General features: G+C 42.4%; 1 protein-coding gene across 1 annotated transcript in view; it reads right to left on the reverse strand.

The window, feature by feature from the left end:
* LOC117345793 (phospholipid-transporting ATPase ABCA1-like) overlaps positions 1 to 27,418 on the reverse strand; it is an 815,268-nt gene that overhangs the window by 404,793 nt on the left and 383,057 nt on the right. Inside the window, exons 14-15 of the mRNA XM_033914956.1 lie at positions 25,873 to 26,078; positions 16,854 to 17,030 (exon numbers count right to left, since the gene is read on the reverse strand). Coding sequence (XP_033770847.1) covers positions 16,854 to 17,030; positions 25,873 to 26,078 — 383 coding nt within the window. The remainder of the gene's footprint in view (positions 1 to 16,853; positions 17,031 to 25,872; positions 26,079 to 27,418) is intronic.

The following is a 27,418-nucleotide window of genomic DNA, read 5'->3' on the forward strand; positions in this document are numbered from 1 at the left end:
ACGCCAGGTTCACATATCAGACACCTTATTTGACAGTCTGACTGAGGCACTGTGTATATACCTCCCAGTGACAGCAGATAATGATATCAATGGTGTACAAGCAGAGTTCATCTGATAGCAATCTCAATGGCAGGATGTGTCTGAGCCAGAATGACCCAGTGACTGCTAGAACTTGCAGTATGTGACAAGGTATTTTATCCCCATACTCATGTTTTGCTTCAAATTTTGGGAAGTTTACCATTTTTGACCACCACACTAAAGAAAACATTTTCAGTGATGAACATATTCAAAACCTATCTGCGTTTCAGGCTGGCATACATCCACAAGGACATTCAATTGACACTGACACAGTAATCAACCAGTTTGCGCTGAAAAATTGGTGGTTGCAGCTACACTAAGCAAATAAGCAATGTATGGACACCAGTAGTTAACGTATGCATATATTTAGCACTGGTAGTTTGTTTTGTATCCCTTACATTACATTAGTATTCATGGCTCTCTATTATGCCCCAGAAGAAGTTCAATGTGATTTACAATTTAGAAGAGCCTGGCCATATCCAGGGATTGCATTATTTCATTAGAGTTCATGACACAGATAACTTGGTTTGTGTTTGTGTAGGTCTATGATTATGGCATATGGTTAGGAGAGAAGATTGGCTATACCTGGTGTTGTAGTCTTGATATTATGGGTTTTGGTATGGGTATCACTTTCCTGGTTTGTAGGGAGCTTGGTCATCTATCGAGATCAGAGAGGTCATTTGTTAGGTTTTTTGTTGTTGTTGTTTTTTTTGGGGGGAGGGAGTAGGATATTTTCCAAATATATAGATTTTTAGGCCTTTATGAAAGTTTTGGTAAGAGGGTCTGTTCCTAAATTGTGCTAATAAAGGATTCTACCGTTTTGTTGCCAGGTATGGGAAGGTTGTAGAGGAATTGTTTTATAACTGATTCCTCTAGGATTTGGGAATCTTATTGTCATATGATTGCTGCTCAGGTTATATTTGTCTTTGGGTAGTATTGCGATTAAATTGAATATGTAGTCTGGTGTTTAGCCATGGAAAATTAGAAAAATCTCATAGTTTAAAAATACACCTTTCTTCAAAGGGGAGCCAGTGTAGTTCGAGGTACAGGGATGTCACTTCATCATATTTGGTCACTGAGAAAATAAGTCTAGCTGCTACATTTTGAATGTTTATAGGTTTTTACCCATATATTTTCTTTGCATCCTACATAAAGGACATTGAAATAATCTAGTTGGGATAGTAGCAGTGACTGAAGCAAGGTCTGAAAAGTATCTTTGGTGAAGCAATGTCAAATTTGTCTCAGTTCTTTTAGGTTTGTGAATATTTTCTTGGTTAATGTTCATGTTTGTGCATCCCAGAATAGGTTCTTGTCAAATATACCGTAATCCCTCGGATTCTCAGTTCTGATTCCAGTTTCAGTGGATCATTATGCAGTGTTATTTGAGTGTTATCATTGTTGATTGTGGGTGGACTTATCAGTACAAATGTGTTTTTTCCTTTATTTTGTTTCAGTTTCATGTTGTCAGCCCAGTCGAGGAAATCACTTGTCTGTTTTCTTTCTTATAGAAAGGAATGCTTATTATAATATCATAAGCTTAGAGGAAACAAGTGAGGTCTTTCTTTTTCTAATGTTCTATCAATGTTCTAATGTTCTATCAGTGTTCTAATGTTGATATTAGTACAAAACCAAAACAAACAAAAAAATTTCTTGGAATGGGATCAAACTTGGCTTGTGGGGAGGGAAGCATTAAATTTACATATTAAGGGCAATTCTATAGGATTGCACCTTATGTGCATAAAAGGCAGTGGTGTTCAAATGGGGAGGCCATCTGCCCGGTGTAGTAGATCATAAAGGGGTGCTCCTGGGGTCAGCGTCTGGGTCATGGTCAGGAAACTTCACTGCTCTGCCAGCATCAGGACTTCCTCTCTGCCAAGTCCTGCCTTCGCAGAAGCAGGAGAAAGGCCCAATGCCGGCAGAGCAGCAAGTTAAGGCTGCCAATAATGAGAATGCTCTGAACATGCTTCATGTGGCCAGCCTGGGCCTTCCCGCGGCAGAGATAAGTCCTGGCAAAGCAGGTCACACAAAATCCCATGGTGGGGATCGGTTGGGTCCAGAGGTACTGCACTGGGGTTTGGGAGGTAGGGATAGAAAGCTGTTGTATAGGGTGGGAGAGAGGAATAATTGTTGGACGTGGGATGGAGGAGAGGAAGGGAGATACAACAAAGAGGTAGAAAGGGGGTGAGAAGGAGAAATCCTGCTTATGGTGGAGGGGAGGGGGATATGCATGGAGAAGAGAGAAGGAGAAATGTTGCACATAGGGTGGAGGGCAGGAAGAGATGGTGCATGGGGAGAGAGAAATAAATGTTGCACATGATAATGGAGGAAGGGAGAGATGCTGCATGGAGAGGAATAGAGAGGTTTGACCAAGGGCATAAGGCAGGGAGCGAGAGATGAGAGATGATTGACAGTGGGAAAGAAATGTTGGTATGGCAGTGGAAGGGAAGGTCCAGAGATGGAAGATGGATGTTGAGTACGGAGAAAGAAGAAAATGTCAAATGGGTAGGAGACCCTGGCGAGTGAGTTAACAGATGACAAACAGAAAGTAGAGCTTGGGACCAACATGATTTGAATAATAAAATGACTAGAAAACAAAAGGTAAACAAATAATTTTATTTGGTATTTTATCATATTTGAAATGTTTTATCCTGCCAGAGTTGGTGTTAGACAGCAAGCATGAGCTAGCACCTAAAAGAGAGAGGAAAAGTCTTTTTTATTTTATTTACACCACAGTGTGGGCATAGGGTTGGAGAGGTTGTAACCCTATGTAATGTTGTATTGTAACACTGTGAAATTGGGGAGGACAGAATATAAAACTAACTAAAATTACTAAATATATTTTTTATATGGGGGGTGTTAAAGGGGTGCTAAAAAATGATCGGCCCTGGGTATCACATACCTTAGGTATGCCACTGATAAAAGGACCCTTTAATTGGCATTTTTTTGTGCATAAGTGCATTAGGTATTCTATAAAGTAGCTCCTAACTGCTATAGCATGTAATTCAAAGGTGGGTGCAAATGTGGAAGGAGCATGAGCAGATCATGGATGTGGCGCCAATTGACATGTATAACTCATCAGTTACGCATGTCACTTGATGTACTTAGGTGCCACTATTTACACCTGCCATTGACATGACATAACTATACCCCTATAATTGCCTTATGATCTCACAAAATACTCTATCCTAACACTCTATCCTAACATTACTCTATCCTAACTCTCCATACACGTTATTAACTTACCCCATCCCCTACAATTTGCCACACTGCAAGTGTTCCCTGTGCCCTGATACCTTCCCCATAGGCACAATACATTCCCAACATACACAAAGCAAGAAACAGATAAACACATGCAGACTCCACTAATTCCTATGCACACATGGAATGGGAATTTTCAACAGGAGGTGCATCTTTAACTAGGTCAGGGTTATTGCAGAGTTCCTAATCATTAGGCTCTTGCATTCGCAACTACACTATTATTGTTCTCATGTACTTTGCATGTTGTTGAGCCGAAGCTCTGCCTCCCTGGTGACATCACTAAGGCTGCCAGAATCCCTAATTATGTTCTTCAGGGCAACTCTGGTCCACCCAGGAGCTGCCCCACACAGGACCACGAGGCATAAGAGGCATGGGAGCCAAATAAATCCCCAATTAAAGCCAAATTTGATCCTATTCCATTAAGGTGTTGTTGTTTTTTTACAGAAGCTAGGTCTCCTTCACCCACAGAATTGTATTATACCATTTATTTTGAGGTATGGGGGGCTTATTTCTCTAGAATCACAGTCTGATTTGACCCATATTCAAACTCATTGTGTCTCTGTACCAGATTTTTCCTCATGCCAAATTTAATCCCATCCAGTTAAATGTTCCTATAATTATTTAAACCCCAAGACAGACAGACATCTTTGACCCCCTTTGTATAATTATTTTGAACTTCTCTTGGCTTGGAAAGAAGAAAAAATGAGATTATATAAAGAAAAAAAGAATTCTTCCACTTTTTTCTGTCTCATTTGTCTTCACCATGAAAAGGGCACAAACTGTCCTTTCTTTATTTCTCTCTCATCCCTGCTGCAGGCAACAAAAGCTTTTTCACTACCTCCATCTCTGCAACCAAGATCAAACAGGCTCTTCTCTGCAAACAAGTCAAAACCATTTCTGAGAATCTACAGAGAAGTGAAGCACTTAGGGATTTACAGAACTAAAAACAAAAGTTTGATTTGTTTTCAAATTTTCCAGACATGTTCCTTATTTTGGGTTCTTCTCCAGCTCATTTTAGGCATATGTGGTACTTATCTATATGAGGGCGTGATTTATACAGATAAGTACCAATGAAGTCTTTGAACACTGACCTGATTGATTCCATCTTATAGTGCAGATGGTATGAAGAAATGGTAACAGACTGGCATATAGGCAGCCCAAAGTTAGATTTATTTTTAAAATTATTTATAACCCGCTTATTCACAAATCTAGGCGAGAAACAAAATAACATACAAAATACACTAAAAACAAACAAAAATCAGCATTACAGAATATAAGAACATAAGAATTCAAACATTCTCAGAGCTTGAACCAAAAAAACACTCACACAGCAGAGTCTTCTACCCTTTTCTAAAATGCAAAAGCATAATAGTATGGCGCAAAGATAAAGGAAGGGCATTCCAAAGCACTGGGCCCTGGACAGAGAGCATTGACTTAAGATTACTTAAAAGATGCTATGAATCACACTAAGGGCTCCTTTTACTAATGTGCATTATGGCCTTAACACTAGGCACATTAGACCTTAATGCCAGTATTAAGCTGGCGTTATTCTAGAAGCGTACCGCACGGTGTAGCGTGCAGTAATTTCGTGCTTGCACTAAAAACGCTAGCGCACCTTAGTAAAAGGAGCCCTAAGTCCAATTCTTTAAAGGTCATTAAGCTCTAAGCATCCTTATTGGAATAGCGCGTAGTGCAGATTCCAGTTTTGGGCAGGAAGACTTATGCCTGCTGAAACCTGGTATAAAAGCCAGTGTGCAACTAACAAATCTCAAATTTGTGAAAAATGGAACCATCTCACCAAACAATTCAACAAAGTTGGTGTGCAACTAACCACAGTTGGGCTCATAAATGACCCTATTCTATATCACTGAACACTTACGTTTTGGGAATGCCTCTGACCCGCCTATGCAGCTCCCCTAGTCCCTCTCTCTTTTAAATTACACACAAGACAGTTTAGGTGTGCAATGTCATAGATCTCTCAATCCTAATTAGTGCCAATTAACATTCATAATTGTTAATGGCTCATTAACTAATTAGATATCAGCTTATCTGAGATCCATACCCAAATTTGGGCAACTTAGAGAATCCAGAAAGTAGTGTTGTGATCTCCTCTAAAAATATATTGACGCAATAAAGGACATTTTTCATTGCTAGAATTTTTTTGAAACTAGACATTAGGAGTTTCAAAACAGGGAAGAGGATTTTTGTCCTGTAAAATATGTATTTTAACCTTATCCCTCTGATGTTTAGCCTTAACCAAAAGGGATGATGTTTACTAAGAATACAACTTGCAGAAGGACTACTGATTGCTCAAAACTTGTTATTTTTTATTTTATTTTTATGGAAGAAATGGGTTTGAGATATTCAGCACTTAACCAGAGAAATTAACCCAACAAATCAGACAACATAAAGCACAGTCCTGTCTTTCTTCAGTTCAACTCATTTACTTAAGGGTTGAATATTGGCCCTTAACCAAATAAGTGCAGGCTCTCTGCACATAACTGGATATTCAATGCCAGTGTCCAGACATGGCTCAGCATTGAATACCTAGACATAAAGTTGGTGGCAGTGAAAAAATTGTTGACCACTATTCAAAATTTACCCACACGCAGCTAACGTCATTCCACTCCACAAGAAAGGCTCAAAGATGGAGACAGCAAACTACAGACCAGTGAGTCTAACATCTATAGTGAGCAAACTTATGGAAACTCTGATCAAACGACAATTGGATAAGATCCTGGATGAGGAAAATCTACGGGACCCCCGTCAACATGGATTTACTAAGGGGAGATCATGTCAATCCAACCTGATCAGCTTCTTTGACTGGGTGACGGGGAAGCTGGATGTTGGGGAGTCCCTGGACATCGTGTACCTGGACTTTAGCAAAGCATTCGATAGCGTACCACACCGCAGGTTGCTGAACAAGATGAGTTCTATAGGATTAGGTGACACATTAACGAAATGGGTTTGGAACTGGCTTGGTGGTAGGCTTCAAAGGGTAGTGGTGAACGGCACCCCCTCAGAAATGACGGAGGTGATCAGTGGAGTGCCACAGGGTTCGGTCTTGGGACCGACCCTATTCAACATCTTTATAAGAGACTTGGCAGAAGGGCTTCGAGGTAAAATAGCCTTATTCGCCGATGACGCCAAACTAAGTAATGTAGTGGGAAAATGCACAACGGATGAAGATTCAATGCCCGACAACATGATGCACGACCTACTCCTACTGGAGCGCTGGTCTAGGACCTGGCAACTCAGCTTCAATGCCAAAAAATGCAAAGTAATGCACCTAGGCAACCATAATCCATACAAGACTTATACTCTTAATGGTGAGATCCTAACAAGAACGGTAGCAGAACGGGACCTGGGAGTGATCGTCAGTGAGGACATGAAGGCTGCCAGTCAGGTAGAGCAGGCCTCATCCAAGGCAAGACAGATCCTAGGTTGCATACGCAGGGGTTTCGTCAGCCGTAAGCCGGAAGTCATTATGCCATTGTATAGATCCATGGTGAGGCCCCACCTGGAATACTGTGTGCAATTCTGGAGACCACATTATCGCAAAGATGTGCTGAGATTGGAGTCGGTACAGAGAATGGCCACCTGGATGGTCTCGGGACTCAAAGATCTCCCGTACGAAGAAAGGTTAGACAAACTGCAGCTATACTCGCTTGAGGAGCGCAGAGAGAGGGGGGACATGATCGAGACGTTCAAGTATCTCACGGGCCGCATCGTAGCGGAAGAAGATATCTTCTTTTTCAAGGGACCCACGGCAACAAGAGGGCATCCGTGGAAAATCAGAGGCGGGAAACTACGAGGTGACACCAGGAAATTCTTTTTCACTGAAAGGGTGGTTGATCGCTGGAATAATCTTCCACTGCAGGTGATTGAGGCCAGCAGCGTGCCTGATTTTAAGGCCAAATGGGATCGACACGTGGGCTCTATTCACTAGGCAAAGGTAAGGGAGGGTCATCAGGGTGGGCAGACTAGATGGGCCGTGGCCCTTATCTGCCGTCAATTTCTATGTTTCTATGTTTCTATGTATTACAACCTTAGTATTGGTAGTGGAATGATTAAAATATTATTATGCATGTGTGTAAGAATACATTTGCCCCAAAAAATGCCAGCAGGGCATCTAAGTGCTTTACTGCAATTAACATGCCTACCTGACATAGGACATCAATGCAAGGGCATATACATGGGCAGAGCATTGCTGGGGCTTCCAGTTACACACTTCATTGTTGCATTTATGCTCCTCATCTATGTCTGCTGTTCATTGCAGACAAAGAAATGTTAGGCACTCCAGTACCGAGTGACGCTAGTATTCTGCAGTATAATGGATTCTGGGCACCCATGTCTGTTATTGAGTAGCTTTCTACTGTGCATCCTCAGATTGCATAAATGGAGGTGCCCAGTTGTATAATTGCTATAAAAATGGTGTGTGGTCTTCTTGATAAGGCGTATGGGGACAGATTTAAAGATCTCAATCTGTTTACTTTGGAGGAAAGGCGGGAGAGGGGAGATATGAAAGAGTCATTTAAATACCTACATAATATAAATGTGCATGAGTTGAGTCTCTTTCATTTGAAAGGAAACTGCAATGAGAGGGCATAGGATGAAGTTAAGTGGTGATAGGCTCTGAAGTAATCTGAGGAAGCGCCAAAGGCTGTATCACCCTTAGCTGCCACATCAAGCCGGTAAAACCTGGAAAAGATATGAAGGGAAGCCCACGTGGCTGCCCGACAAATCTCCTCAGGCGAGATTGCATGAGATTCAGCCCATGAGGAAGCCATTCCTCTGGTAGAGTAAGCTTTCACCCCAAGGGCTTCTTCCCTACCGCCACATAGGCCGCACATATCCAACATGAAATGGTAGCCTTGGAATCAGGCCAACACCGATGTGCGGGGCCCGCCAGGACAAATAGATGGTCCAACAGACAGAAATCGTTAGTGGCCTCTAGGTATCTCAAAATGAGATGCCGTACATCCAGAGACTGCAAAACATGGTCCTGATACTTGGAACCCGAAGGAACAAAGGCTGGCAAACTAACTTCCTGGTTGACGTGGAAAGTGGAAACCATTTTCTGAAAAGAAGAAAGCACAGTCCTCAAAATCACCGCAGACTCCATGATGCGAAGAAAAGGATCTCTTCATGACAAAGCCGGAAGCTCTGACACTTGCCGTGCCAATGTGACTGCCACCAGGAAGATGGTCTTAATGGTAAGATCTTACAGAGAGATCCCAAACAGGGGTTCATAGGGCGGACAAGTCAGGGAGTGTAGAACCAAATTCAGGTTCCATGACTGGTAAGGCAGGCGCAAGGGAGGCCTCAGCCTTCCCGCCCCCCTCAAGAACCAGATAACATCCAAGTGAGAAGCCAGAGAACCCCTGAACAAAATGGGACCTAAACAGGAGAGTCCCGAAAACTGAACACGTAGAGAAGAGACCGCCAGACCCTTCCTGAGGCCAGCCTGCAGGAAGTCCAGAACACAAGCCACCGACTGTACCAAAGGGTCTACCTGAATCCATGCACACCAAGCTTGAAAACACCTCCAGGCTTTCGCGTAGGCCAATACAGTCTATTTCCACTTGCTCTACAGGAGTGTGGCAATAACCACAGAGGAATAACCCCTGGCTGTCAAGGCTGCCCGCTCAAGCCCCAGGCCGTAAGACCAAAGTGGGTCGGATCTTGAAGTGCAATTGGCCCCTGCGTGAGCAACTTCTGATGGCAAGGAAGACGCAGACCCCTCTCTGAGGACAACCTCACAAGGTCTGTGTACCAAGGTCTCCTGGGCCAGTCCAGAGCCATAAGGATCACCGGACCCCTGTGAGAGGACACCTGGCACAGCACTCGTCCTATCATAGGCCATGGGGTAAAGACATACAGAAGTTCCCTTTCAGGCCAAGGTTGAACCAGAGCGTCTAGTCCTTTGCTGCTGACCTCCCATCGTTGGCTGAAAAATCTATTGGCCTTCCTGTTCTGAGAAGACGCCATCAGATCGAAGGTAGGATGACCCCAGCAGTGCACTATGGTCTTGAATGCCAGCCAGGACAGGGACCATTCTCCATGGTCCCAAGTCTGATGATGAGAAAATCTGCCTGAATGTTCCCTACGCCATCCAAGGCCAACAGAGGTTGCTCCACCCAAGCAAAAAGTAACCGAGCCTCCAAGCCCAGCTGGGGACTCCTTGTACCCCCTTGACGGTTGACATAGGTAACAGCTGTCGTGTTGTCTGAGAACACATGGATAACCTTCTGGCGGAGACACCCCTGAAATCTCAGTAGAGCTAACCGGATTGCTCGCAACTCCAGTCAATTAATGGACCATCTGCTCTCTCGCACCATCCAGCGGCCCTGGACCGGGACTGACATGAAAACTGCACCCCAGCCATAGAGACCCACGTCCGTGGTTAGGATCACCCAGTCCAAGACCCACAGAGAGAGCCCTTTGTTCAGAGTGACCGGGTTCAACAACCTCAACATGCTGCTGTGTGCCGCTGCCAACCAAGGCAGCGGCACCCCCAGCGCATCTCTCTGGGGATTCCACCGTGTCAGAAATGAAAATTGAAGAGGACGCAGGTGAGATCTCGCCAACGGAATCACATCTATGGTTGCCACCATGAGACCCAACACCTGTAGGTACTGCCAGGCTGTCGGTGCCGAGACCGCTAACATGTCCCGAATTGCACTCCTAAGTTTGAGTTTTCTTGATTTTGGAAGAAATACCAGGTTTTGACATGTGTGGAACTGGATTTCGAAGTACTCCAAGTCCTGGGTCGGCTCGAGGCAACTCTTCTTCAGATTGATCACCCATCCGAGACGTTCCAGCAAAGACACCACTTGGTGAACCTCCAAGCGGCCTTGTGCCCACAAGGGAGCTTTGATCAATCAGTCGTTGAGGTACGGATACACGAGCACACCCAGAGATCGCAGATAGGCAGCCACCACCACCATGATCTTGGTAAAAGATCTGGGCGCCAATGCCAAACTGAAAGGGAGTGCCGCGAACTGGAAATGCCTCCTGAGAACATGAAACCTCAGGAACCTCCAATGATCTGGGAATATCAGGATGTGGAGATATGTTTCCATGAGATCCAAGGAAGCCAAAAACTCCCCAGGTGCCACCGATGCTATGACAGAACGCACCGTTTCCATCTGGAAATGCAGAAATCGCAAGAATGCGTTGACTGCTTTCATGTGCAGAATTGGTCTGCAATCATCGGAGTCCTTCTTTGGCATAATGAAGTAAATCGAGTATCTTCCAGAGCCCAAATCGTCCCTTGGGACCGGCTCTATGGCTGCCAGATCCGGTAACTGGCATGCCTTAGCATGCACCTTGATGGCCCTGTCTGGATTTCCCGCGGGAGAGGACAGGAAGAAGTCCGCCGCCGGCCAGAAGAAATGCAAAGACTGTCCCTGAGTACCTTTAGGACCCACAAGTCCGAGGTTATCTTTAGCCATTCTGGAAGGAAGTCCGAAAGCTGCCCCCTGATTCTGGGGGCCTAACCAGAGACCTAGCATCATAATTTTCTCTTGGAAGTGACAGAAGGTTGAGAATTAGAAGGCTGTTGGTGCACTGCACTTCCAAAGCGAGGTCTGTAGGATCCTCTGAAATGCTGCTCCACTGCAGTGGGGTCCAGCGTACTGTGAGGTTCTCTGGAAGGGGCAAAAATTTGGCCTTCTCATCCCCCTGGTCAGACGAGGTCTAGAGCCAGGAAGCGCCTTAGGTCCTGCACACTTACCATAAGGTCATCCAAACCCTGGCCAAACAAAAGCAAGCCTTTGAAGGGTAGTTTGCTCAGTGTAGCCTTGAATGAAGAATCACTCGACCACTGGAAAATCCATAACATTCTCCTAGAAGAAATTGAATAAGCTCCCAGCTTAGTAAAAACTTTCAAAATAATTAACTCCATAAACCAGGAAGATGAGATCTCGAAGGACAACCTCCTCAGGATCCTGATGAAGTTTAGTATGACATGCCCGGGCCACAAAGGAAGTGGCTGCTGCAGCTCGCACTTCCATCACAGCAGAATCAAAAAGATGCTTCATGACAAAATCTAACCTTTGGTCCTAGACATCCTTCAGGACAACCTCTCCATCCGAGGGCAAAGAGGTATGTTTAGTGACCTGAGCCACCGCCAAATCCACCCTCTGTGGGACTAGGCGCTTGGAAAATTCTGATGCCATGGTATACAATTTAGCCATGGCCCTAGCACATGGGCCCTAGCACATGGGCCTTCCAAACCTCCAAGAGCATTTCCACCAGATTCACGTGATCTGGAAAGCAGGGGCTTAGAACTCATGACGGAACATTCCACCTGAACTGTTGAGTCTGAATTAAGTTTCAATGTCTGCAGGGATTCAGAGATAAGATCGGAAAGGTGACTGGACTTAAAAGAGCCTGAACACTATCTAATCCTCTCCCAGATCATGGAAATCAGTGTTCTGGGAATCCTCGAGATCCGCTAGGCTAGCTACATCAGCAGAGCCCGCTGAAGAGCCATGCAACAGCAACGGCATAGAAATTGATGCAGGCACCGAGGCAATAGCGGGAAGTTGCTTCTGGCTTTCAGGAAGACCAGAAACAGAGCAGATTGACATGCTGGAATCCAAAGGCTGAACAGACTGCTGCACCGGAGTCTGAGAGGGAGACACAGGCATAGCCCGCTTTCTTATGAAAGCCTGATACATCATATCCATAAATTCCAGTAGAAATTAGTCCCCAGCGGCCAGAGCCAATCTGCGGGAATCAGATTTGGAATGTTTTGAAGACTTATGAGACTATTCCCTGGAACTGCGCTTGCGTTTCACGAAAGCGCCCTCCTCGTTCAATTTTAGCATCCCAGACAACGGAATCACATTTACGGTGGAATAGGATGAAAGCAGGGCCTCCCTGGAGGAAGATAGTGCGGAATCCATGCACGGTTCACACCCCTTGCGGGCCGCGGTGCACAGAATATAAGGCTGCGAAACCTCAATCCATCCACCGCATTTACAGCATGAATACATGCCATCCTGTCCTGAGGTGGCCATCTGTGGTTTGGAGCAAAAACGAAGCTTCTAAGTCCAACAAATATAGTTTTAAAAATGTTAAAGAAAATCCAAGATGGCCACCGCAGGTGCTGATTTTGCCTGAAAAACGCCCGTTAAAAATACAGGAAAATGCAAAAAAATGGCAATTTTAAGATTTTACAGGTGGGGGGACCAGGGAATTCAGGAAAACCACCCAAAACCTCAATTTTAGCACCCCCCAAAATCGGCAAACGCTGTGACTCACAGACACCACAGAGACGTACTGCAATGAAAGTCTATGGCAGCCTGCAATACACAGTACAAGCAAGGAGATCAGTACCTCAGGAACTGATTAAACTGGATTTTTCAGGTCTTCTGACTGCCTCACCTTCCCTGTCACCTCAGATCACAACCACCAGGACCCCTCAGGGAAATCAGGAAGACACGCGGTGCGGTTTCAATACTTCCATTAAACCGTAGCAGCCTGTGATCTACCCCTTTGTGGACGAACCAGGGGAGAGATGGCTCCCGATCCCAGAGACCTGATGCAATCTGCAGGCTGTCCAGAGGGCTTACTGCAGTTTAAGCTTACAGAGCACCTCCAGAAGCAGATAAAATGTAAAATGTCTGTGATCTCCCACCAAAGGATCACTCGCACAGAGTTTATCCGCAGCACGTGGGCAAACACGCAAAATAAATTTAAAAAGACTAGGAATTGAAAACAAATCACGAGCAGAAGACTGATTTCAACCAGGCAGAGAAGCTGCAGGTACAAAACTGAGCATGACAGGAAACTCCCAGGCAGGTAGCCCAAAGGGGAGGGATCAAGTTTTAGTAGCCCAGCAGCAGAAGCTACCAGACATACAAGAACCCTTGAGCTCAGCCTCCAGAGGGATTGTACAATAATACTGTATTAGTGGTTTGAAGGTATATATATCTGTATTGAATAAGTTGATAATTATTTTCAATGTTTACATGTGTGATCAAAATGTAAATATTAATCTTAATTGGTTTAAAATTAACCAATATTACAACAAATTGACTGCATGTGTTACTATTTAACTCTGACAGGTAGCAATCATGTTGTATAGAAACTTTGTAAGCTGAAAGCAAAAACAAATGCTTCAGTCACAACTTCCCAGCATCTATTTTCTTCATGGTATATAAAAGCTGACAGATGTGAGAGTGCCGAAGGAATGGCTGTCACAAATGTGTGAACAAATTGCTCTCTTTTAGAAAATGCAGCCAATCAAAGCCTATGGATATTATTTGCAAACGGAGAAGGAAGCAGTGTGCATCTGTTCCTCCTGACAGCTGATGCAAAATAAAAAAAGGCAAACAGTAAATTAACAGTGTATTTATATTGCCCTTCTTTGTTTTAGCTGGAGAAAAAATATGTTGAATTCAAATTCTATACTGTATCAGCCGCCGTCATCTGGAAAAAAATGAACTCTTAAAGTCAACAAAATTGAAAGGAGGAGCTTATTAAAAATATATACAATTGAGTTAATACTCAATCAGGGCAATTGGCATTGTTTTGTTAGATGTTGACTACCACTGCTGAATTAAATCCAAATATTCAGTACCATTGTCCATATAGGACTAGATTCAGTAAATGGCGATCAAAAAATGGTGCCGAAAAAAATCCACAGAAACTGTTATTCTATAAATGGTGCTCCGAGTTGTGCTAATACAAAAACGCAAAATGGATAACAAAGGAGGTATTTTCCAATGATAGAACCATAAAAAAGACCCTCATTTGTGAAAGTGCCCAATATCAAAAATTATGTATATGCATATGAGAGTTCCGGTATCCGGGAATTCAAGGTAACTGAGAAATCCCCAAGCAATCTTATGGAACTTTGCCAAGCAAGAAAAAAAATGTCCAGAGTTTGTGCTAACAAAAAAAGAGAGTTAAGGATGTAGCGCGGACTCTGGACATTTTTTCTTTACTTGACAAAGTTCCATGAGATTCCTTGGGGATTTCTGTTACCTTGAATTCCCGGATACTGAAATTTTCATATGCATATATATAATTTTTACTTTTGGGCACTTTCACAAATGAGGTTCTTTTTTTGGGCTCAAGAGTTGTACACAATTTCTAGAATAGCACTTAGAGCTGATTTCCATGCCAAACTTTGAGTACAAGGATTTACACCATAGAAGAGCAAATCAATAGGCACCGCTCTTCTGCACGGGTTCAGTACAGCTTATGATCACCAGAGCTCACAAGCAGCTTTTAATTTGTGACTTGCCAAGGATCAAACCCACACAATCAAGCTGCTGAGGTAGGAGCTCTAACCACTGAGCCACTCCTCCATACTGTTCAGGTCTGTGCTGTGCTCTGATAAGTAGCAGCAGCAGCAACAAAGAAAACAAAAAGAGGTCCGAGGCTAGAATATTTTTATTTGTTTGCTGCTGCCTACCAGCGCTCAAGCTCCAGACCTCCCAAAAAAGTTTCTCAGTAAGAGGTAGGCATTCCCTTCTGTACATCACAAGGAGTTCTCATTTTAATACTAATGAGCTCCTTATAACATATTTGCATAGGGTTCTCAGTGGTTGCTACCGTGATTGGTAAAAGACTCCGAGAACCTTTTTAAAGCATCAGAAACTGAGCTGCATTGCAAGTAAGACCAACTACAACCAACCTTTGACTTTTGAGCATCGGGGCTTCAGTGGTGCTTTATGAATAAGCATTAGCACTGAATACAGAGATAGTGCAGTCACTGCGCTGACATTATCCAATTAGTTTAGGCCTACTATTATCTGTTTAGTAGATAGATATCACTACTAAATTAATATTTTCTTTTTGTGCACCCCACCACTTATTTTTATACAGATAGTATCAGATTGCCAGACAGATTCTTAGCCTCACACTATAGTTATGAGATCTAAAAATCCATGGATATGCAAAATCAAAATGTTCAATCTATATGATTAACAAATGTGATTATAGAGAGAAAAATACAGTGAAAACCTGAAGTGGCTTCAGCTCCTGTGGATGCCTGTGTGGCGAAACGCAACATTGTGTTGGGCTGGCTTGAACATTTTGTCAGTTGTTATTCAAGAGAGAACAAGATCTTATCATGAAAGCAGGAGTTTAATCCATGAAGCACCAGTTTGGCAAGGACATTTTAAATAAAACACTGGATAATGTGGAACTGATTATCCAGGTTTTCGGGGCAACAAGGGCATTTGCCTGGTTGTCTGTTGAAATAGGTGTTTGGTATAAGCCAGAGGGTGGTATATTCAATATATTTATAATATATATGAAAAAAGTAAGATTGATTAATAAATTATTAATGTTGTGTGCATATATGTATTACCGTATTTTCACGCATATAACGCGCACGTTATACACAATTTTACAAACCGTGCATAACCATGCACGTTATACATGTGAGCGCGTTGTACACATGATTTTTTTTTTCATTCAAATCCGGCATTCCCCCTGCGAACCAGCATCCTCCCCCCCCCCCCCGCTCGCGTCACCCGCCCCTCCCCCGCGATCCTACATCCCCCCCAGCACCACAAAGACAACTCTTACCCGATTGGGCACCGGCACCGGCACCAGCACCAATGCACAGGATGTGCCAGTGCCAGTGCCCGAAGATCCTCCCTCGTTGGTTTGGCTGGGCTGGGCTGGGCTGGACAGTGCGAGAGAGATCCTCCTTCTTCCTGTGCTGGGCTGGACTAGGCTTTGAGCATTTGCGCATGCTCAAAGCCTTCTGGTCTCACTCTCTCCGAGATAATCTCGGAGAGAGTGAGACCAGAAGGCTTTGAGCATGCGCAAATGCTCAAAGCCTAGTCCAGCCCGGCGCAGGAAGAAGGAGAATCTCTCTCGCACCGCACCGCACCGCCCAGCCCAGCTCAGCCCAGCCCAACCCAACAAGGGAGGATCTTCGGGCACTGGCACATCCTGTGCATTGGTGCTGGTGCCGGTGCCGGTGCCCAATCGGGGAAGAGTTGTCTTTGCGGTGCTGGGGAGATGTAGGATCGCGGGGGAGGGGCGGGTGACGCGAGCAGGGGGGAGGATGCCGGTTCGCAGGGGGAATACCGGATTCGAATGAAAAAAAAAATGCTCTCTCGGGTAAGCGAGTGGGGGGGGGGAGGATGCCGGTTCGGAGTAGGCGGGAAGAGGTTTTAGCAAGCGCGGTATACGCGTGTGCGCGCTATATTAAATTTTTTTTACATAAACTTGTGTTCCCCGCGCGCTATACCCGTGTGCGTGTTTTACACGGGTGTGCGGTATATGGGTGAAAATACGGTAGTTCTTCTCTTCTTCTAAATGTATGTTATGCATATTTATTAGGGATATCTTGAAAGCCCGACTGGCTGGGGGGTCCCCCAGGACAGGTTTGAGAATCACTGTCATAGGCTGTTCAAATGTTGAACTTCCAGTGTACAATATGACAAAGATTTGCTAGTTTTGTTTGCAGAAATTTCAGTTGCACATTTTATTTTTTACTTACATTTCTTTAGTTTGTAAGAAATGGAATCAATACTTACACATCATCAACATAGCAGGGGTAAGGCATTTGTTGTGCAAATACACCAAGCAGGTCTGACTTGTTTGAATGTAATCGAATGATACCATGATCCAACATATCCTGGATATAGGCAAATCCACCCCACACGTACCTCAGGTCTCTACTGGCATCAGCTCTTGCCCCAGGTGCCCACAACCTATCATTTACAGGAGAAATACATGTTTGCATTGCATTGTATTTCATTCAGTCTTTACATTTTAAGTTACTAAGCATACACTAAAATCTCTCAGGTGCACTTTTTTTCCAAGACACAATAAAATTTAATAGCATAAGCGAGCATTACAGAATGGAGAATTAGAGTAGGGATCAATGTAATTGGGCACAATGTACACCACTCCATCAGAGACATTTCTAGGTAGAGTTCACTGCTCCTTTATTCTTTTTTATATGAATTTATGCAAGTGAGAAAATTATCCAAAGACATGTACTTTTGCTTCATTTATTGAAAATGACTTAGCTGAGTAAAACTTGGAAGATATTTGTTCTGCAACATTTTTTTTCCCTCAACTTGCAAAAGATATTCAGGCCTATTAAGGGGATAGTTGAGTCTGCACTGTGATTTACTACTCTGCATAAATTTGTTTCAAACATGAAGCGTAGTATTCTTTACGAGTCTTAACTTGATCAAGTACTGATTTTGCAAATGAAAATGCACAATGGCTTTCTGAAGCAGCAATATTTCACTGGTATTCACTATTGTAATGCATTCTCAGAATGGTGCTTTTTAACCCCAGTCTGAAGAGTGATAATACACTGGGGCAAAAATTCAGCCAGCAGCAGTGAGCATTTTGCTGACCACTGCTGGCGTTGTACCTGGCTATTCGATACTGGGCCATGTCAGGGCTTCGGCACTTAATATCTGCTTTATGTGGCACCAGCAAACACACAGCCAGCTAAATCAATATTCAGAACTTGATCAGCTATGGATTGCTGACCCATTTCTACTACTACTCATCATTTCTATAGCGCTGCTAGATGTACACAGCACTGTATATTAAACATTCAAGAAAGAGTTCTGTGGTTACCCTGACTGGTTAAGGGTTCATAGACAGTAACGCAGAAGACAAAGGCGCGCGCCGACAACTGAGCGCAAGACGGAGGTGCGCGCCGAAGAAAAAGACTGTTTTTAGGGGCTGCGACGGGGGTTTTTGTTGGGGAGCCCCTCCCCACTTTACTTAATACAGATCACGGCGGCGTTGTGGGGGGTTTGTAACCCCCCACATTTTAGTGAAAACATAACGTTTTCCCTAAAAACAGGGAAAAAGTTAAGTTTTCAGTAAAATGTGGGGGGTTACAACCCCCCAAACTCCCCACAACGCCCCCACAACATGGTGCGATCTGTATAAAGTAAAGTGGGGGGGGTTCCCCCCCACATCCCCCTGTCGTAGCCCCTAAAAACAGTCTTTTTCTTCGGCACGCACCTCCGCGCTGCGCTCAGTTGTCTGCTCGCACCTTTGTCCCGGCGTGCTTTTGACCTGACACCCTGGTTAAGTACTGACTATTGGTGAATATTAAAGGTTGGGCAGTCTCAGGTAATTTAAGCAGGCAGAAGTCTTTCCTGCCCACTTAAATCACCTTGAATATTATCTAGCTAGAACTTATACTGTATAACAATGTTTCTCAAACTTTTTTAACTCCGACACATTAAACGGAGCAAATGTTTTTCATGGCACACTAAACAGAGCAAATGATTTTGCACCACATTATAATTGAAATTATAAAATTGCAAAACCAACAAAAAATTTAAATTTGAGAGTTATTTATTTAAAGATCTTTAAGCTATGTATGGGCAATTGTAACAATGGTGAAACTAAAGTAGATAGAATAGAATTGCTAATCAATGTGATGAATGTGCTTGTTTTTGAGTGCAAATTAGCTCAAAGTGCAGCTTGACAGTCGACAAGCATCATCCACCATTTGCAGTCATGCTTTTTTCCAAAGCAGAAAATCCAAGTTCGCAAAGATAAGATCCAAAATGGTAACAAAGGCTTGATTGCTTTATTGCTCAAGTTAGGATAAGTGCTGCATAAAAAAATACAAATAAAATTACTTGCCATTAGTTTTCAAGGACTAATTATGTCAAAGAATGATGCTTGTCTGGGCAGTTGTATCATTGCACACACAGACGCTCATAACATTGACAGACTCTTGCATACGTGATGTACATGTCATCTATTCTAGTATATACCGATGAAGGGAATTTTAAAAAATAAAGTAAAATTCTGGAATGTCTTTGGAGCACACCACTGTGCAATGGCACACAGTTTGAGAGATACTGATCTATTCGCTCTGCTACCTCTCTGAGTAGCAGTCATTTACTGCCCCCCCTCCGATGAGTCCTTTCTCACGGACTTTGACTCCTGGCTTTCCTTCTTTTTTGAGCCTCCATATCCTTCCCTCATTCTTGGTGATTTTAACATTCACATTATTGACCTCTCTGACCTTTATATTCCTAAGCTTCTAGCCTTAACATCCTCATTCAAACTTCAGCTGTGCTCTACCACCCATATGCAACAGAATGGCCACTGCCTTTATTTTGTCTTCTTCTCTAACTGCTCCATCATAAATTTCTCCACTGAAGTTCTATCCCTATTTTACCATCATCTGATAACTTTCACAATTCATATCCTCCCCACCCCCAAACCCAGCCAATTTCTACCAATATATTTAGGAATCTTCAGGCTATTGACCCTTCATCTCTGTTTCACCTCTCCTCTCAACCACTATGTTATACAAGTCTGTCAATGAGGCTGTCTCCTCCTCTAATACTATTCTCTCCTCTGCTCTAGATACCCTTGGTCTTCCCACTCTGTAAGGCATGCCAAACCTCAGTCCTGGCTGACCTCTAAAATCTGCTACTTATGTTTCTGTGTCAGGTCTGCTGAATGTCTTTGGCTTAAAATCTGCACTCATGCTGACTTCATTTTGACTTAAAACCTACAATCATGCTGACTTCAAATTCCCCTAGACTGCCTTCATTTGCCATACAAGACTACTACACCCATTTAACTCTCTTGGCTCCAACTCTTGTCATCTCTTTGGCACACTGAACAATCTACTCAAAGTGCCTTCACCTACAACCCCTCCATTACTTTCCCCACAGATTATGATTGAGCATTTCTATGATAAAGATCACAAGATTAACTTTAGGTTCTCAATCAAAACACTTCTACCTCTACCTCCCCCAGCCCAACCCTCCTTCAACTCCGCTACCTTTTCTTCCTTTCCTAAAATCATTGAGGTCTGAGTCTCAACCTGCCTGCCCGACATTGCTGCCTGGATATCTCACTGCCACTTAAAACTGAACATGGCTAAGACTGAGCTACATATCTTTCCACCTAAACCTACCTCTTCTCTCGCCCCACAGCCACTTTCTTTCTCTGTAGATAACATATTTAACATATCTCTCTTTCTCTGAATAGATCCAACATTCCAGAAAAACCTGTCATTTCTTTCTTTATAATATCATCAAACTCTGACCCTTCCTCTCTGAGCACACTACCAAAACCCTTATCCACACCTTATCTCTCACCTAGACTATTGTAACTTGCTTCTTTCAGGTCATCCATGTAATCATCTCTCTCCCCTTCAATACATTCAAAATTCTGCTACATAACTTATATTCCACCAGAGTCGCTATGTTCACATCACCCCTCTCCTCAAGTCACTTCATTGGCTCCCTATCCATTTCTGCATACAGATCAAGCTCCTCTTATTGACTTACAAGTGCATTCACTCTACAGAGCCTCAGTATACTCATCCCCTAGAACTCCATCAGGCAAGTCTTTCTTATCTGTACCCTTCTCTTCTACTGCCAACTCCAGACTACGTTCCTTTTCTCTTGCTGCACCATATACATGGACACACTGCCTGAGTTAGTATGTCAAGCTCCTTTCCTATTAGTATTCAAATCCAGGCTAAAAGCCTAAATTTTGGGGGTTGCTTTTAACTCCTAACCCCTACTTGCTTGTAAAGGCACCCATGCCTGAGAAAATTCCTAACCTGCTTGTTTGATTAGATTGTTATCTCTACCTAGCAGGGACTGTCTCTTGAATGCTTTAATGTACAGTGCTGCATATATCTAGCATCACTATAGAAAAGATTAATAGTAGTAGGATGAGTGTATGAGTAAATGCAGACAGTAGAGTGGAGAGGAGTTAGGGCTTTTGGAAAACTGATCACTGAGGACAATATCCCCCAAATACTATATAGGTTGCCCAAAACTGGGCACTGGAATTTGCATGGAGATATAACTTAATGAGGAAATGTGCAATAATCAGCTACTTAATTGGTGTTAAATAGTGCTTTATTGAAGTTACACACAGATCCGGGGAAATCCAGACTTCTGGTAAGCGGGGGGAAGATTATTAAAGGAGAGTGGGATAAAGATTCTTCCATTTCTTATATGGAGCATCTCCTCCAAGAATTATAACATATGTAGAGTTATGGGGGTTTTTCCATCGCTGATCTGGTCATTTCTGTTCCTCCTCTGTTATGTTTATTATAAATCACAATAATATTTATGAACTCAAAACAAACTGGTGATTATGATAGTGCAGTTCTTGGAGAAACCCCCCAAGAAAAAGACTTAGGAGTACTGGTCAACAAGTCAATAAAGCCATCCGTGCATTGTGCAGCGGCAAAAAGGACGAACAGAATGCTAAGAATGATTAAGAAGGGGATCACAAACAGACTGGAGAAGGTTATCATGCCGCTGTAGCGGGCCATGGCACCCCCTCACCTGGAATACTGCGTCCAGCACTGGTCGCCATATATGAAGAAGGACACAGTACTACTCAAAAGGGTCCAGAGAAGAGCGACTAAAATGGTTAAGGGGCTGGAGGGGTTGCTGTACAGTGAGAGATTAGAGAAACTGGGCCTCTTCTCCCTGAAAAGAGGAGACTGAGAGGGGACATGATCAAAACATTCAAGATAATGAAGGGAATAGACTTAGTAGATAAAGACAGGTTGATCATCCTCTCCAAGGTAGAGAGAACTAAACTAAACTAAACTAAACCTTAAGTTTATATACCGCATCATCTCCACAGATGTGGAGTTCGGCACGGTTTACAAGAACTTAAAATATAGGAAGAGAAGGAAAAAAAGGTTTACATGAACTTATATATAAAAGAGAAGAGTAATGGGGGATAGAATTACATTTTAGTGAAAAGCCAGGTTTTCAGTTGCTTGCGGAATAATTGGAGGGAGCCCAGGTTCCGCAGTGGGGTAGTAAGGTCGTTCCAAAGACCTGTGATTCTGAAGAGAAGGGATTTTCCCAGTTTGTCTGCATAGCAAATACCGTGTAGAAAGGGGAAGGATAGTTTATACCTTTGGGCGGGTCTGGTAGAGTCAGGACTCGAGGAGTTATAAGATAGTGGGATTAAGGGAGGAAGGATGCCGTGAATGATCTTAAAAGCCAGGCAGGAGCATTTGAAATGGATTCTGGAAATCACTGGGAGACAGTGAAGTTTGGCTAGGAGTGGGGAGACATGCTCAGACTTGCGTTTTGCAAAGATCAACTTGGCTGCAGTATTCTGGATTAGCTGGAGACTTTGAAGACTTTTTTTTTATAGGCTTAAGTAGATGGCATTGCAGTAGTCTAGTTTGGAGAGGATAATGGACAAGGCGAGGATGAGAGGGCACTCTCTAAAGTTAAAAGGGGATAGATTCCATACAAACGTAAGGAAGTTCTTCTTCACCCAGAGAGTGGTAGAAACTGGAACGCTCCTCTGGAGGCTGTTATAGGGGAAAACACTCTCCAGGGATTCAAGACAAAGTTAGACAAGTTCCTGCTGAACCAGAACGTACGCAGGTAAGGCTAGTCTCAGTTAGGGCACTGGTCTTTGACCTAAGGGCTGCCACGTGAGCGGACTGCTGGGCATGATGGACCACTGGTTTGACCCAGCAGCAGCAATTCTTATGTTCTTATCTCCCCTGTGAGTTATTCTGTAAATTGGTGTCTAATTTCACTGTGCTATTAATCCAGGAAAAGGCCTCAGAATTGGAGCCTACGCGTAGTCCTATCATGGACTGAACTATCAGCGTAGTATTACCACTCAAAGCTCCAATCATAGGCCAGCAAAACCTGGAACTTATAAAATCTTTTAATTTATTAAAAAATAATAATAAATTAAAAGATTTTATAAGTTCCAGGTTTTTCTGGCCTATGATTGGAGCTTTGAGTGGTAATACTACGCTGATAGTTCAGTCCATAATAGGACTACGCGTAGGCTCCAATTCTGAGGCCTTTTCCTGGATTAACAGATAAGTTCTGTTGCATTTCTCGCATGTAGTGGGTTAAAAATTCTTTATATGAGTATTTGTGATCTAGACCACTTGGGTAGTTTATATTTAGGTTAATTTCACTGTGCAACAGAGGTTTGGGGGAATTAATTGTAGTGGGTATTCTATAGTGATTTGGGGATGTTGAATTGAAAACTGATTAATTTTTTGGTATAACCCTCTGATTTTTGGCAAAAGAGCATTATAATGCAAAAATTAACTGCTTCACTATATTTTCTAATGCTTGGAGTAAATGTTATAAGAGTCTCTGAAATATTAAAACAGTTTGCCTCAAATTAGATTTTTAAGCTGAAGTATAAATTTTAATGATGTAATAATGTGCTATATAATTAAATTATTATAGGTGAGGAGGCGGAGCTGGAATGTGCAGTTCTCTGTAGGCCTATTGCATCATCAGCAATTTTCAAGCTTCATCAGCACAGTTGAGATTAAATCGTCAATTTTGTATCAGGCTTCTTAGTTATCAAGTTGTTGCTGTTGAAACGTTTTTGTTGTTTTGTTAGTAAAATGTCAAGAAAGTGTGCGGACCACGCTGACATCTTCTGTTACATTTGTGGGGAGTATATAGTTAAGTCTCAGAAGAGAAATATGACTCCACTTATAAGGAAAGCCCTATTTTGGCTGCAAAATTGGAGATCAAGATAAGGTTTGGGCACCTCACATGTGTTGTAAATCTGGTACCAACAACCTTGGAGCATGGCTGAAAGGCGTTTCGTCCGTCAATGGCATTTGTTGTTCCAATGGTTTGGAGGAAGCAGAAGGACCATTGCACAGATTGTTATTTCTGCTTAACAAAAGTGTCTGGATTTTCTTTAAAAACAAAGTCAAATTCAATATCCTAATCTTGAATCTGCAATATGACCTGTGTCTCATGATGACAATCTTCCAATTCTGAAACCACCTGGAACTTGTACATTGGATTTGGAAGAAGGCTCTGAAGCATGTGCTGATGACTCTATGGAACTGGAATCCAGAAACAATCCTGAGTTCTTGATTTCAAGTTCAGGTGAGCCTCAATAACTCAGGAAGAATTAAAGGACCTCATTTGAGATCTTACTTTATCTAAGACACAAGCCAAACTCTTAGGCTCCAGGCTTTGTCAGTGGAATCTCTTTTGTTGCTGGTTCTAGAGACAGGTATGTACTCTTTTATTCAGATTTTTGGGGGGTGGGAGGGGTCTGTGAGCACTGGAGGAGTATGGGGGGGTCATACCTTCAAATATCCAGTGGTCATCTGGTCAGTTTGCGTATCTTTGTAGTACTTAGACACTGCTAAAACAAATCTAGCTCTGAAGTCTAGCCTCCTCCTCCTCCCCCCCCTCAAAAAAAAAGAAAATTATTCTGTACGCTAAAATGGCACTTACTGCTGGATGCATATTGATGCTTAATATAGCTCAGTTAAAGATCTCCTATGTTATCATGAGATGTTAATAAGAATGAGACAGGCAGTCAGGTGTTATGATTAACATTTTCTGGTAATGTTTTATGTTACTAGTTCTGTTTAAATTAGGGAAAGCTCTGGAAAGCTAGTCAAGAAATGTATTACTTCGGCCAAATAAAAGATATCATTTTATACATGGTGTTGCTTTTGTTGTTAACCCTTATTTCTATGCGCCAAAGTGGATTAATGGGGCAATCACATTATATCATCAGGCTGAAGTAATCTGGGCACAGATTTTGAAGTTTATGTGACTACATTCAATTAGAGTACTTTTATTCTCAAAGTAACTTTAGAATCTCTTTAAAGAGTTAATTTTGTGTCATAATTAGTACCCTTGTCAATTTATCCCTTTACTTCAACTCCAGAAATGATGTCTTCATTTCATTATTACCAACATGCCTCGTAAAGCAATTAACATAAAGCAGAAGGTAAAATAATTGAGTAAAGGCCAAAACAAAATGTTAGGGTTTAAATTTAGGATTGAAAGAAAATAGAATAGGCAAGGTCTGAATATTATTGAGTAATGGCTGTCAAAGAAAACATACTAATGCTAAGAATACTCAATGGGATGAGGATGATATGATTCATAGAATGGCATGAGCACGAGATGGTAAGAATGAGCTAGATAATTTAAATATTTGAAAATAAGAAGGAATCCCCTCCCCCCCTTTGGAATCTGTATTTTATAAGGAGCCAGTAGAGAACATGGCGTTATGGAGTACATAATAAAAGCAGAGGGAGAGAGAAAGAAAGAAGAATGGCTGCAAAAGTTTATAAAACCTGAAGGTGGATTGAAGGAAACCAGTCAACTGTGTATGAAAGAGTTAAAAGGAAAGGGGATGTTGTTTCTGTTATTTGATAGCTAGAAACTGAGAACTGAACAGAGAGCAGATAGTATATGTGTAGAATGGGATAAACAGGAATTGAGAAAGCCAAAAGTTTTTGCAAAGAAAGAAAATAATAGAGGAGCAGAGTCCAGGCTGACGAGTCCCAAGGGTGGAGATCAGATTAGATGGGATATAGAATATCTCAGTTTTTGATTTATGAGCTGTCTAGAGTTTAACAAGGCAGTAGTCACTTGAAGACAGGAGAAAGTGGAAAGGGGATATTAGAAGGAGAGAAAGAAATACAGATCAGTATATCAACAATGTGGCAGCAATAGAGCCATTTAAAAGATGAAATTTCGGTACCTTGTGGAAAAGAATTCTTCCATGGACATTTATTTTAAACTTTACCTGTCCTTGACTTTTTGAGTACTTTCCACTTCATCGATGTCCATTCGAATCTTGTATTTAACATGCGGAGGGATATCACTGGTTTGATCATCCATATTTTGAAAAACTATCCCTGCCCAGAACTTCTTTTCTTCAATTAATGTCAATGACCTGTTAACTAGGTCCCATTCAGTAGGAACAGATTCAAATTTATCAAGCACAAGACACTGTAAAAAAAGTTATATATATATATATATATATATTTATATCTACACAATATATAAAAAAATAATTGAACACAAACTTGCTAACGTATTAAACTATCTCCTTGAGCACAGAACATTAATTTTGCTTCAAAAGGATCATTTTGTCATAAGTTTATAGAAATAAATATTAGATATTTATAATCAGGTTGTCTTCTCAACTGGGCTAGCAGTTATGAAAATCTGGAAGTAAAATTCTCCTGGGGCAAGTCTATAAACTGGCATCTAGAAATACTCACCACTTATGCATGCCAAAGGCATCAATTGATAGCTAGGTACCTATGTGCACTAGGCACTATTCTATAAGGTAGCACCTACTGTCTGTGCCATAATGCCTAACTGCAAGATGGACTTACTTGTAGGCTGAGTATGGGTGAACCATGGCTATAGTATATTCTGGTTGCATCCATACTTTATAGAATACTATAAATTACACACCAGTCAATGCGCCTTGGTGCACCAATTTATGCCTGCCATTGAAATGGTCTAAGAGGGCTTACTTAAATATGGATCACACCAATGAAACCTTGTTCTACATCTCCAACCCACCCCATTCTGCCTCTAGCTCCACCCCATTCCACCTTCAGTTCCACTCCCAAAAAGACTAATCTCTTTTTTCCTGACCTCCAGGCTGCATCTGGAAGACCTCCAGCATGTGGCAATGTACGTGACGTCATCCACGCATGCTTGTTGAAGGCCCTCCAGACATGGCCAGAGCTCGGGGCTTTCCAAAACCCGAACAAGCTGCTGAGTTTTGGAAACTCCAGGAAGCAAGGAGTATGTGATTTACATATGTAAATACTATTATTTACCTATGGAAATACTTTTAAAATGTCATCAGCATAGAAAAGGGTAATAGAATATTGCAGTGTGTGGAACAGCATTGGTTTAACACTATAGTGCAGGGGTAGGCAATTCTGGTCCTCAAGAGCCGGAGCCAGGTCAGGTTTTCAGGATATCCACAATAAATATGCATGAGATAGATTTGCATCTCAAGGAGGCAGTTCAGGCAAATCCATCTCATACATATTTATTGTGGATATCCTGAAAATCTGACCTGGCTCCGGCTCTTGAGGACCAGAATTGCCTACCCCTGCACTATAGTGTTAAACCAATGCTGTTCCACACACTGCAATATTCTATTACCCTTTTCTATGCTGATGACATTTTAAAAGTATTTCCATAGGTAAATAATAGTATTTACATATGTAAATCACATACTCCTTGCTTCCTGGAGTTTCCAAAACTCAGCAGCTTGTTTGGAGCCAGGTCAGGTTTTCAGGAAATCCACAATAAATATGCAT

The sequence above is a fragment of the Geotrypetes seraphini genome, chromosome 1, assembly GCF_902459505.1.
Source record: "Geotrypetes seraphini chromosome 1, aGeoSer1.1, whole genome shotgun sequence".
Lineage (NCBI taxonomy): Eukaryota > Metazoa > Chordata > Amphibia > Gymnophiona > Dermophiidae > Geotrypetes > Geotrypetes seraphini.